General features: G+C 40.7%; 1 protein-coding gene across 1 annotated transcript; it reads right to left on the bottom strand.

Annotated features, from left to right (window-relative positions):
- Positions 1-12,942: 12,942 nt before the first annotated feature.
- On the bottom strand, positions 12,943-14,091 carry LOC120050452 (gap junction alpha-8 protein-like). Its single transcript, XM_038997040.1, has one exon. The coding sequence runs from the start codon at positions 14,089-14,091 to the stop codon at positions 12,943-12,945; it is 1,149 nt and encodes a 382-aa protein (XP_038852968.1).
- Between the last annotated feature and the right edge of the window lie 282 nt (positions 14,092-14,373).

Here is a 14,373-nt window from a genome sequence, read left to right as displayed (position 1 = left end):
CCCAAGATCACAGTGGCCTCCATCATTTTTAAATGGAAGACGTTTGGAACCACCAAGACTCTTCCTAGAGCTGGCCGCCCGGCCAAACTGAGCAATCGGGGGAAAAGGGCCTTGGTCAGGGAGGTGGCCAAGAACCCAAAGGTCACTTTGCCAGCGCTTCAGAGTTCCTCTGTGGAGATGTGAGAGCCTTCCAGAAGGACAACCATCTCTGCAGGACTCCACCAATCAGACCTTTATGGTATAGTGACCAGACAGAAGCCACTCCTCAGTAAAAGGCACATGATAGACAACTTGGAGTTTGCCAAAAGGCACCTATAGGATGCAGACTATGAGAACAAGATTCTCTGGTCTGATGAAATCAAGATTGAACTCTTTGGCCTGAATGCCAAGCGTCACGTCTGGAGGAAACCTGACACCATCTCTATGGTGAAGCATGGTGGTAGCAGCATCATGCTGTGGGGATGTTTTTCAGCGGCAGGTAGTGGGAGAGTAGTCAGGATTGAGGGAAAGATGAACAGAGCAAAGTGCAGAGAGATCCTTGATGAAAACCTGCTCCAGAGTCCTCAGGACCTCAGACTGGGATGAAGGTTTACCTTCCTACAGGACAACGACCCTAAGCACACAGCCTAGACAACGTGGGAGTGACTTCGGGACAAGTCTCTGATTGTCCTTGAGTGGCCCAGCCAGAACCCGAAGTTGAACCCGATCAAATATCTCTTGAGTGACCTGAAAATGGCTGTGCAGCATCGCTCCCCATCCAACCTGACAGAGCTTGAGAGGATCTGCAGAGAATGGGAGAAACTCCCCGAGTACAGGTGTGCCAAGCTTGTAGCGTCATTCCCAAGACGACTCGAGGCTGTAATTGTTGACAAAGGTTCTTCAACAAAGTACTAAGTAATGGGTCTGAATACTTAGGTAAATGTGCTATTTCTGTATTTTATTACAGGGTATTGTGTGTAGATTGATGAGGGGAAAAAACGATATAATCCATTTTAAAATAAGGCTGTAACTTAACAAAATGTTTTTTTTAAAGTCAAGGGGTCTGGATACTTTCCGAATGCACTTGAAATATCAGTCAAATATATAAAATTCCCAGTTTATAATACAAAACCAACTTTGTAGGTTTTAAAAATAGGTTATATTTGACTCAACGTTCAACGATGGCATTGTTGGCAGATTAGATGGATGCAGTTCAGTGCATGATTCATATAACTCACCAATACATTTCTTGGTTGTCCAAAATATATTGCTATCAGGTTGTAAATCATAGCTGATCTGGTACAGTGTTTGCTGCCTCCATTCGGGATGCACTGTTTCAGTTTCAAGGACTCAATATTCTGGACAAAAACGGGTGAATGTAACTAAGGCTTGGAATGTCAATACAATCAAACTAGCAAGGGCAATGATCACAAGTCAGTCATAATGTGGCTAATGGGCTAGCTTATCTATTTATGTAGCAATGTAAAATACAGGAGCCTATTATTAGCTAGATAGCTAGGTAGCTGCTAGGAGGATTTCAAGTCATGCTATTGGAGGAGTGGGTAAGTGAATACATTTTTTCCCTCATATAATTTGACCGGTGTCAAATGACCGGTGTCAGTAAACGTAGACAAAAAAAGTAATAGTTAGTCAAGAACGCTCTAGATACCATTTAAACAGCACAACCCGCTCTGCTACGGTGAGTAAAATGGTCAGGGTGAGGTGAACTCTCATTTGTGTCTGGAAGTAGCTAGTTAGCAAGCTAGCCAACTTTAGACAGTTAGCTTGGGTGCTTGCTTGGGACAAGCATGCATAGGCAGGCAAGCTGTAGAAGAACAACGAGGCTACAATTCCCAATCGTTTATCAGTGCAATTTTGACAGCCAACTAGCTGAAAAAGTTTGAGGGTTTATCTAATGTTCCTTTGTTAGATTTTAGCTCATCTTGCTCTGGCTAGCATTAGTTGTTGATCTTGTTGTTGATCTGCATAACTGAGGGAGAAAGAGACTATCTTTCATGGTTGTTTGATCAATAGGAATGTAAAGTTCCCAAATGTAAGAGGACTCCCGTGGTGTTTACATATTTGCAGAAATCCATTCAGGTGTATTTTGTGACTTTTGGCGAATAAGTTCTAATGGATCAAAAGTCCTGCTGTTGCAACTGCCTGAAAACACACAGTCCAGTTCAAAGTGAATGATCCCAGGTCGTGTGGCAAATGTCTTGTTTATATAAAGGCTTACTGTAGACTCCGTTCCTGGACAAGACAGATGTTTCTATTCACTTTAATTTACTGCAGCATCTATTAATTGTCCAAATGCACAGCCACTTTCCCACTTCATATTGCTTTAGAATTTTCACAAATGCCTTAGTATACATAATTCCCAAACATTACAAGAATCTATGAAAACGTGAAAATGACCATATCTATGTGGCCGCTTGTCCAAAAAAATTGTGCTAAGTGTCATTTCTTCCTCGCGGTGTATATGAAAAGATTTGAATAAGATTTCATGTTGCTTAAATGCTGTCAGTTCTGCTTTAAATGCAACAATTTTCCACACACAAGTTATTTTCAAAGAGACAGCAAGTGCCCAGATGATGATTATGATGATCATTTGAAACTTAACTTCCTGTTTAAAGTTATTTTTGACAAGGGAGAAGCTAACAAATGAGCAACAACATCCTCTTTGATAACACCTGCTGTATTCACTGCAAACTGCAAACTAACAAAAGCTAGCTAGACTGTGGGAAAACTACTGCTCGCTATTGCGCAGTGACCTGTTGGTCTTCAAGAAGGCAGAAGTTTACGTAGGTTTTTAAAAAACGTTCCCACCCATTAAGTCAAAATGTGATTGGTTGATTCCACTGTCACTGCAAAATTAGGCCCTGATACAGTTGAATGGCAGATGCCTTTATCTAGCTTCCGATGGCCTAGGATATGTCTGACTTAGCTTGCTAGATTCATCTCCCCAGAGACCAGCTAAGACAAATCCTGATTGGGTCTTTTTCTCTGCAGTGTTAACCCTTTCCTTTCCAATAAAAACTGAAGAGATTACATTAGAATATCACTGAAAATAATAGTGATAGTATAATCATTAGGTATATTATTATAATCATAATTGTTTTAATCCTTAGCCCTTTAATCCTTAGAAGACCCATTGTTCTCCACTGTGTTTGGCTTAGCAATAATGTTGTTCTGAAAAATGAACACAGAAATACTGGACATTTTGAACTCTTATTATGGTGGTAATTTGACAAAACTGCAATCATGGTCTTGAATTGGACTCGCATTTTTCTGGAATCGGCCTTGACTCGGACCCCTTGTCCCCCTCCCGGTCTTGACTGGGTTGCTATACATTACTTTTACCCATTGAATAAGAGACTCACCGCAATTGAAAAAATCCAGGCATTCATTTATAAAATCCAGTTTGAATGTTTTTGTTAACGGTCATATATGATAATGTACTTCTAAAATCCAAACAGGACAAGTATCACCAACCTGTGTATCTTCCATTTGTGAAGGAGGGTGATGACAGCATATGAGAGAATGAGCATGGTCGACAAACCCAGACACGTGATAGACAGTCGAATAAAACCAAGACGTTCTGAAGAACAAGGAAATAAAAAATATTTTGGGGGGGAGGTTTAACTTGTTGCTTAGTGGCAATTCTATTGCTTTATCATGAATGTTACTGGCCTTGTACACAGTCAGGTTTTACAACTGATGTACAACACATTTGGCAGATTGATTGTGATACAGAGTATTTTTCATGGAACCCAAAAGGGTTATACCTGAAACCAAAAACGGTTCTCCTATGGACAACCGAAGAACAATTTTTTTCTAAGAGTGTATGTCACAACAACTGTGTCAAATGTATTGTATATCAGTTGTGTGTAAAGGGCTTCTATGTTTTGAGTATGATGTGCATATAAGATAGATTTAATATCTTAACGCCATCCTGTAACTCACCAAGCTTTATTCCATCTGTTGTCTCATCAGTTCCAGTGGTTCCATTCTCACTATGTTTGGTTTGGTTCGGAGAATATTCACCTGTGTGTCCAATAGGTTGATAAAACTTAATCATAGTGCTGTTTCGTACTCGACAATATGTAATAACAATATCGAGAGACAGTAGAAATCAGCAGAATACAGTGGGTGACATTTTCATCACACAAAAGAGCACGCATCTCTGCAAAAAATCACAGCTAGATTCTGTGCAAGAATTAAGGCAGCTGGCTCCCTGACAGGCTCACTTTCCTGTTGAACTTCTCATCTTTCTTCTCGAATCCGCAGGACATAAAACAATATAAAGTGCCTTGCAAAAGTATATAGACCCTTTGGATTTCTTTACATTTTATCGTGTTACAAAGTGGAAATAAAATTGATTGAGTCGTCATTTCTTTTTAAAGATAAAAAACAATTCATAACTAAAATATAGACTTTGCATAATATGAGTGTAACCTTCAACTTCTTACCCCAGCATGTTGAAAGGACAAACAAAACTGTGAAAAAACCATTGGCCATCATCTCAAAAATAGTACTAAACAATACCCAAGCAGCACCTTATCGTTTCTTGGCTAGTGTTATCTTGACTGTCTTGAAGTATTAAGTGACACATTAAGCCCAAAGAAGCAGCAAAAAAGGAAATGTTTTTCTCACACTTCAGCCAACAGGTCATGAATGCTAATGATTGTATTTACATATCCAGTCCCCCCACCACACACACACTTAACCCTCTCATCGCTCTCATCTTGGTCTTTATTGTAACAGAGAATGTGTTCTCAAGGACTTACCTGGTTAAATAAAGGCACAAGAAAAAATAAACGCAAACACATTAGAAATGTCCATGACTTTCACCACTTGTATTGGTGTAACATTTCACCCAACCTAAACCCTTATATTTCACAGATTCTATGGTACTCTGAATGAGTGTCTGCTTGTGTCAAATACTGTGATAATGCAATACATGTTTGGTTATTACTGTAGGCCAAATATACTCCACAAAGAGCTCGCATTGAGAAGCATGTGTAAAGACAAACAATTTGAAAAGATATCATGTCTCATCACACTGTGACCAATAGGGAGCAGCAGAAAACTGTTTACACACGTTTTCAAAACTGTCTCCTTTTTTCAAAACAATTCCCAAAACTGCACAGACAAAATGCAAAATGTCTCACATCTCCTTCAAAATGTAACACTGCATTCAAAATGCCATAAACACATGTCAGAATGAAGCATTTGCATCATCAAATGGCAAACACTGCTTTCATAATAGTACATTTTTGGATATACCATTTAAACACTGTTGTTCTAAATCTAAAGCTCTTTGGCCTTTCATAGGCTTATATCTACATTTCAATACAATGTTCTACAGTGAAAGTAATCTGCTGAGAGGGGTAACAAGTACACTGTAAACACCAATGCAATGTAGAAACAGAAAATATTTATTAGGCCAAACATTACTCTTGTGTACAGTAGCATACAACAAAACCATAAACATATGTATACCAAAAGTATATTCTTTAGAATACAGTAAAGAACACAATTGTGTGAGTCGGGTCCCGAGGGGGCAGTCCAGGAATTGGTGGGGGGGGGGGGGCAGTCACCAGTTCTAAGCTACGCTTCATCTCTTCTCCGGCCTGGGTCTGGCCACAATACTTCGTCCACATCACAAGATACGTTTTCTCTTGCCAAACATCGAGGGAAGTATCTCCTAGCATGGCATATCCAACCTTGGACAGAGGCAACCTCTATGTCCCCAGATGCGTCCTCCATTGCCTGGAGAAGCGGCATGCAGGCATAGGGTTGGCGATCATACACTTTTCAGCGCCAGGCTGAGAAGAATTCCTCTATGGGATTTAGAAAAGGTGAATATGGGGGTAGGTACAAAACTACAAATTGTGGATGGGTGGCAAACCAGTTTTGGACCAGAACAGCCCAGTGAAAACTAACATTGTCCAATAAAACCACAAATCTAGCAGGCTCCTGATCTGGATCAGGGACAAGCATTGTGTAAATTGCATCCAGAAAAGTGAGCATATGGCCAGTGTTGTACAGACCCAGTGTGGCATTGTGATGGAGGACCCCGTTTTGAGTGATGGCAGCACACATACTTATATTACCCCCACGCTGTCCAGGGACATTGGTAATTGCCCTCTGTCCTATTACATTTTTTCCGCTGCGCCTGGTTTTGGTTGAGGTTGAAGCCAACCTCATCCACATAAATAAATTCATGGCGAATTACATGGGCATCCAGCTCCAATACTCTCTGTAACAGACAAAAGGATATACAGATGAGTAAATATGGTATGTCTGAAGTACTGGAAGTAGTGTTGCATACATACCTCTACAAAGTCATGTTGCATATTCTTGACTTTGTCAGAGTTTCTCTCAAATGGCACCTTGTAAAGTTGTTTCATCGTCACTCGGTGTCGTTGGAGGATGCGTTGTATGGTCGACAGGCTTACAGCATTGATGTTGTTAAATATGGTGTCATTATTCAAGATATGCTCTCTTATCTCTCGAATCCTAATTGCATTGTTGGCCAAAACCATATTTATAATTGCAGTCTCTTGTACATCTGTAAACAAGCGTCCTCGTCCTCCATGATGTCTTTGCCTTTCCACTCTGTACAGAATTCAAACACAGTATGTGTTCAGCATAGGAACTGTAAACAATGTACAAAAGAATGTAGTACAGCATGATAACCAACCTCATTCATTCAATGCAGTGCAGTAAATGGATGGCTTAGAGTTACAAATGTTTATGCAATACTATGCAGTCATACGTATTTTACAGTACATTACTGTAATGCTAAAATAGTCATTAGATAGTTGCATACCTGTTTTCATTTCTGAAGGTTCGAATTATGGACGCCACTGTAAATCGACTCAAGTTGGGCTGGACTCTGGACTAAGATACAGTGGCGTAGCATAGAATACAGTATATACATATGAGATGGGTGATGCAATATGTACACACAATTAAAATGACTAAGATACCGTAGAATAGTATGTGTGTGTGTGTGTGTGTGTGTGTGTGTGTGTGTGTGTGTGTGTGTGTGTGTGTGTGTGTGTGTGTGTGTGTGTGTGTGTGTGTGTGTGTGTGTGTGTGTGTGTGTGTGTGTGTGTGTGTGTGTGTGAGTGATGTGCAAATGTGTCTATGTGCAAGTGGGTGTGTGTGTATATGTGTCCGTGAGTGCTGCGTGATAAGTGCTGCGTGATTATGTGTGTGTGTGTGTGTGAACTAAGTTTGTATCTGGATCGGTCAAACCGTGTTGCCCTCTCATCAGAGATGGCTCTCCTTCCTTCTCTTCTTTGCCCTCCTACTCCTCTTGCTCTCTGTCCATTGTTGGCATCCATTGTTCAAAACAGGTAATCTGACCTTTGACCTATTTATAGGCCTATACTACAGTAAAGCAGTGATTGGTTAGTGATCAGCTATTAGTGTTTGCACATGTGAGGAGTGTGTCTGTGACCTGGTGAATAAGTGTAGCATTTTGATTGGTTGTGTTTGGAAAAGGAAAGCAAGTCACTTCCTGTTAGATTTTTGTGTTTTAGGTAGAGAATTGTGTGTAGTGTTTTGAAAAAAGTGTTTTATGCAATTGACAACTGAATCAAAGGCTGAGAAATAGCTTATGGTTTTGGATATTTGGTGTGTAGTTTTGCACTTTGAGTGAGAGGTTTCAAAAATCGTGTGACATGAAAAGATTTTGTGTGTAAGCAGTTGGAAAAAACTGTAATAATGGAAATTGATGGGAATTTATCAAAAATGTATCACTAGCCACTTTAAACAATGCCACTTAATATAATGTATATGTATATACTGTACTCTATATCATCTACTGCATCTTGCCATCTTTATGTAAAACATGTATCACTAGCCACTTTAAACTATGCCACTTTTATGTTTACATACCCTACATTACTCATCTCATATGTATATACTGTACTCGATACCATCTACTGCCTCTTGCCTATGCCGTTCTGTACCATCACTTATTCATATATCTTTATGTACATATTCTTTATCCCTTTACACTTGTGTGTATAAGGTAGTAGTTGTGGAATTGTTAGGTTAGATTACTCATGGTTATTACTGCATTGTCAGAACTAGAAGCACAAGCATTTCGCTACACTCGCATTAACATCTGCTAACCATGTGTATGTGACAAATAAAATTTGATTTGATTTGATCAGGAAAGTACATGTGAAATTGACCATGTCATTTTACAGATTAATACTTGTTTGCCATTTTTTATTTATTCTCAAATCAGAGCAATTATATTTTACTAATTAATGTTTTACTAATTCCTTTGCCTTTGAATATCGAGGAGACTAAATATGTATTTGCTCTTTATTCATGTGCTACACATGTATCATTCACTTAATTTAGTTGAAAGAGAACGATTAATCAGTAATTGTTATGAATGACTTGCTCAAATCTAGAACCAGACTGCAGTCAGAGAGAGTGTTTCCAGGTTTGAGGTCATGTCCTCCTCACTGTGCTGGTATTGGTCAGGCACGCACATGTAGATTGAGTTGATCTTCTGTTTGTAGCTTCGGTGTCCTCTTTCTACTGTCCTCTCTACACACCAGAGACAAGAGAATGCACAACAACAGATAGGCTACATATCATCACACACTTTCTGTTAAACAGACACATGTTTTTGCGTCATCATCAAACAGGGGATATGGCACATGAATACAGATAGGATCTTATTTTGATCACCCTGTTGTTGCAGGAAATGTCCACAGGTTGACAAAGTGCAGTCAACTTTGTTCTAAGGGCAAAAGTTATCTGATTGGTTTAGGGCAGAACACATCTGATTAGTTTCTTTTTTTTAAATCACAGAAATGTCCTACACAGCTGGACATGCAAACATGTAGTTTATATGAGGTTTAAAAAGGCCTCTAAAGTTTATTTCCACTTTAAAATGGCAGACTTGATTTGCACTAACTAAAAATATAACCAACAAAATGTCCATTAATTATAATCCACACAACAATTCACATTTCCTGCTGCAGGATCATTTTCCTGCTATGAGAAACTGGTAATTTTAACACCTTTCAATCATTAATTAAATAGATCAGTGAGCTACCTTGGGCTGGTGTTTTACCACATCCTGTTGATACATAGTCCTACAAAACAAACAGAGAGCATCAGCGCTGTCACTCACACACACACACACACACACACACACACACACACACACACACACACACACACACACACACACACACACACACACACACACACACATACTATTCTACGGTATCTTAGTCATTTTAATTGTGTGTACATATTGCATCACCCATCTCATATGTATATACTGTATTCTATGCTACGCCACTGTATCTTAGTCCAATACCACTCTGAAATACAGTATATATTCTTAATCCATTCCTTACTTAGATGTACGTGTATTTTGGGTATATGTTGTGAAACTGTTAGATATTACTTGTTAGGTATTACTGCACTGTCGGAGCTAGAAGCACAAGCATTTCGCGACACCCGTAATAAAATCTGCTAAACACGTGTATGTGACCAATACATTTGATTTCACACACACACACACACACACACACACACACACACACACACACACACACACACACACACACACACACACACACACACACACACACACACACACACACACACACACACACACACACACACACACACACACACAGACATATTGGTAGGAATTCCAATAAAACATAAGCTACTGTGCTACTTTAGAGTTTGAAAGCATACTTTACTCTATGCCCAGCCATCATGTTGCTTGGTGTGACTACACTACTACAACAATCTGAGCTGATCAAGAGTTTAGTTTGCTGCTGCTGTGGTGAGACATGTTGTCTTTTCACATTTACATTCAAATTGTTTATCTTTACACATGCTTCTCAATACGAGCTTTATGTGGAGTATATTTGGCCTACAGTAATAACCAAACACTTGTTGCATTATCGCAGTATTTGACACAAGCAGACACTCAGTTAGAGTACCGTAGAATCTGTGAAATGTAAGGGTTTAGGTTTGGTGAAATGTATTACGCACTGATACGAATTGATGAAAGTCGTGGCCTTTTATACTTGCTAATTAAAATACATTCTGTGTGTGTGTGTGTGTGTGTGTGTGTGTGTGTGTGTGTGTGTGTGTGTGTGTGTGTGTGTGTGTGTGTGTGTGTGTGTGTGTGTGTGTGTGTGTGTGTGTGTGTGTGTGTGTGACCCAAGTCTGTATGTGTGATGCAGAAAAGACAAGGAGGCGGCACCTCTTGACCACACCTGACCTTTTATTGGATTTGTTCACAGTTTCAAAAGATGATACTTGCACACAACTATGAGCAAATAGGACTACAAGTTAGTAAAACGTTTATTTTATTTTTACTAAGAATACTTATTTTGATTGTAAAAACAGTAAAAGACTGACTTTGATACTGCTAGGACACTGAGTCCCTCGTCTGTCTCTTGATTATTGGAAATGTACACAGCTTGATAAGAAACTAATATTCCTCTGATATTTACTACTGATATTCCCGATATTCCCTAATATCTCAGATATTCCCTACTGACATTCAGGTGAGCAGGGCAGCAAGGCCGATGACTTTCAGCATAGCTCAATGTTTAACTGGATACCTTGCCAACGTCATGAATTCGTTTTGGATTTCATTTTTAAATGAGAGTTAATCCAAATGAACAGCACCCCATCTGGAGCAGCCCTCAGAAGTGAATGTCTGCCCCGTTCACATTACACACATACTGTATCTGAGCTTTGGGCTAAGTTGATAACCTTGCAGCTTGTAGCATCTTGTCTAGGACAGGGGTTTGAGGGGCCACTGCACTATACTGAGATGGTTTGCATTTGTTTGTTGAACAAGGCTCAATACTCCCCCCTCCGTGGAAGCATTACTTTCCCAACTATATCAACACTCAGAAATGTTTGCTTTACCTCCTCTGACTGGTGATTGTGCTAAATGCCTCTCATAATTTGTTGCAATGTGTTGATGGCGATACTGATTGCTGAATCATTCGGCCTCTGGCAAAATGGCAGGACTTAGTTGGAATGAAAGCACCATTGAAATGTTCATCAGATCTCTGGTCTGGGTCTTGTTCATTAGGGCACACAACGGAACATGTTTTAAAATGTTTTTGCCATGGCAATCGAAACCAAGCCAGTTACAGCACTCCCTTTCAGTTTGTCTGTTTTTGTCCGTTTGCTGCCTGATCAACGCGACCCTGGTGTTTTTCTGAAGTAGGGTGATGGGTAACAGATATGCAAATCTTTGAGGAAGGAAGATAGGAGGGGGATTCTATTTCTATAAACTGTATGTTTGAATAACATGAAATAGAATTGGGATTTAATTCAAATGAACAACATTCGAGCAGTTCCCAGAGCAACAACGCCTTAACAACTGCACCATTTTAAATAGCATTTTTTGTAAAATAATGAAAATAGAAATGAAAGCGACTATTAACATGGAATCAATTGACGCTCGTCAAAAACATTACAGACATTCCTATTTAGACACACAGTTCAACTTTCAACTTCACAATATGATGTTTCAACGTCACAATATGGAAGGGCTCATACGGCCTGAAGACAAAGTATCAGAAAGCATATCCTTGAGGCACTTACAGTGATAAATGTTTCCATATTTCAAAAGCAAGGTTGATTTTTAAGGCCCGTTAATTGTTTCACTTCAGCATTTATGTTCTGCCACTGTCCAGTTAGCAGAATTTGTGTCAATGGGTTTCTGATATGTATAGTCTTCATTTGTAACACAAATGAATCAACTAGATTACCAATACAATTGAAAAGAATACCTCTTCATCATATATTTGTACATATGAACATCGGTAAAGCAAAATGGCATATTGCCTGACAATATGACTCATGGTTGAACTGTGTCGACACCTGACCGACATGATAGACGTTAGTGTGTTGAGGCCCTTAGTTTGACATTTAATTCCAGTTTTGTAATATACATTGCGAACTGAGCACTTTGGCTACGCTGCTTATGGTTGTCACATTTCATGAGATGGAATCAAAAAGTTGTTTTCTTTCAAACTTTGTCAAGGAAGGCCCGTTTTGTGAATATGAGTTTGTTATTTTATTCTCTCTTGTTCAACAATACTTTGTGCTGATAGGGCAAGATCTTTATCATCATGGCGGCTGTGTGTAGAGGAAGGGAAGAAAGTATTTGGCCCACAGTAGTTTCCATGGTTCCCATAGTTATCAATAAAATCTATGTTTATCAAGGTTTGTTGATACATGTTGTGGATTAAAAATGTAAAATGCCAAGATTGATGTCAATTTTCATTTAACCAAGTGGTCCTTTCTTTTTACATTTTTTGATGGCAATTCTATGAGAATGTGATGTTTCACCTCACAGATAAAAAAAAAAGAATCTAATCGACATTTTACAGCTTGCACACATACTGTAGGTCTATTAGGTGAAGTAAATGAGTTGTATATGTGTGAGTAGATGTGAAATTATTGTAATACATACACACACGCTCAAGTGTAATCCTGACAGTACTGCAAACATAACTTGCTCAATATAAATATAACATTTAACATCAAGCTAATCAAGCTAATGGCTAATCAAAAAATGTAAACATCGGAAGCGTTTGGTTTTTGGTTAAACTCTTGATAGAAAATATGTGAATTAAAAAACAGCACGTTTATTGTTAAATAATAACCTCCTCTGTACGATATGAATCCTGCTGAAAATTACCTTTTTTTGTTGTTAGCTTTTAAATAGATTGATAAAAACAGTACAAAAAATGCTGTCTTATAAAATACAAGTTTATCTTTCTTTTAAAACTAAAGGCTCCTTGCACATTGCACAGCATTTTAAACTCTTTTTCCCGAATAACAAGCTGATGTTAACTTCCCTCACAGCGAGAGTTAAGGCTCTGTGAGGCTTTGCTCCCATGCTTTTTCACATTGCTTTCACTTTCATACTGTCAAATCGTCTGACCTTGCCCTGCTGCTGGCTTTGCTTAAACTGCTGAGTGGTCTGGTGTCTGCTATCGTGTCGGTAGCCTCCACGCCGGGGTCCGCGGGGCCCTCGTCCTCGCCGCTTTCCGGTAGGACCCTCACCTCCGCCCCCGTGGTCTGGACGTAGGAAGGCAAAGACTCGTCATACACTTTAGAGACGTTCTCACTTCCCGCCTGGTAAGGTGCGGGCAGCCTGCCTGCCTCCATGCCCACCTCTGTCAAGGGGAAGAAGTGCGATGCGGGTTTGTCCTCCTCCAGCAGCCGGTAGCCCTTGGCCTTCTGGATGGACGACACGGCCATGGAGTGCAGGCTCTTTTCCCCGGTTGGGCTCTGGCCTTCGCCGTCCTGACCGCCCTGGGTCTGGGGCGGCGGCTTGCGGAACACGAAGCGGATCTTCTTCAGGCCCAGGTGGCTGATCTCCACGAAGTTGAGGAAGAGCGAGACGCATGCCACGGCCAACATGAAGATGATGAAGACAGTCTTCTCGGTGGGGCGCGACACGAAGCAGTCCACGGTGTTGGGGCAGGGCCAGCGGCTGCACTGGTACAGCGGCAGGATGCGGAAGCCGTAAAGGAAGTACTGGCCCACCACGAATCCCACCTCGAACAGCGTCTTAAAGATGATGTGGCAGATGTAGGTCCTCAGCAGGGTGCCCTCCAGCCTGAACTTTTTGCTGCCCTTGGTGCTGGTCTCCTTGGTGGTGCGCACGCTACCCTGGTCAGGCGCTAGCGGCAACCTCTCCTCACTCAGCTCCTGCTGGCGGTTCAGCTCGGCCTCCTCGCGCTCCTTGCGCTTCTCCTCCATGTGGACATAGTGCACAGCGTGGCCAACGTACACCAGCGAGGGCGTAGACACAAAGATGATCTGGAGAACCCACAGACGGATGTGCGAGATGGGGAAAGCCTCGTCGTAGCACACGTTCTCGCAACCAGGCTGCTGGGTGTTGCACACGTAATCCGACTGCTCGTCGCCCCACACAAACTCAGCGGCTGTGCCCAGGATGAGGATCCGGAAGATGAAGAGCACTGTGAGCCACACCCTCCCAATCACCGTCGAGTGTTCATTTACTTCCTCTAATATGTTTCCCAAGAAGCTCCAGTCACCCATGATCAACAATCAGCGCTACATATTGAGGGTTGGAGAAGAGAAAAGCAAGTTATAAATCGATCTGACGACAAAGAATCATTGTGTTGCATCCACAGCTCTCTTTTGTCATTTTTCGATCCCCATATAACAATCAAAAATGTTCTTTATAGCTAGCTACACTGTGGCTAAAAACATTTTGTAACTACAGCAATGATGAGCCACTCACTCACTCTTTGTCAAATCCAGAGAGAGCAAACACAAAATCGCTGCGTGCCTCGTTGCCTCACCCCAAATGACTAAAAC

Source organism: Salvelinus namaycush, chromosome 7 (assembly GCF_016432855.1).
Source record: "Salvelinus namaycush isolate Seneca chromosome 7, SaNama_1.0, whole genome shotgun sequence".
In the NCBI taxonomy this organism is placed as follows: domain Eukaryota; kingdom Metazoa; phylum Chordata; class Actinopteri; order Salmoniformes; family Salmonidae; genus Salvelinus; species Salvelinus namaycush.
Note: the sequence above shows the minus strand (reverse complement) of the source record. Positions and strands in the feature narration are given on the sequence as shown.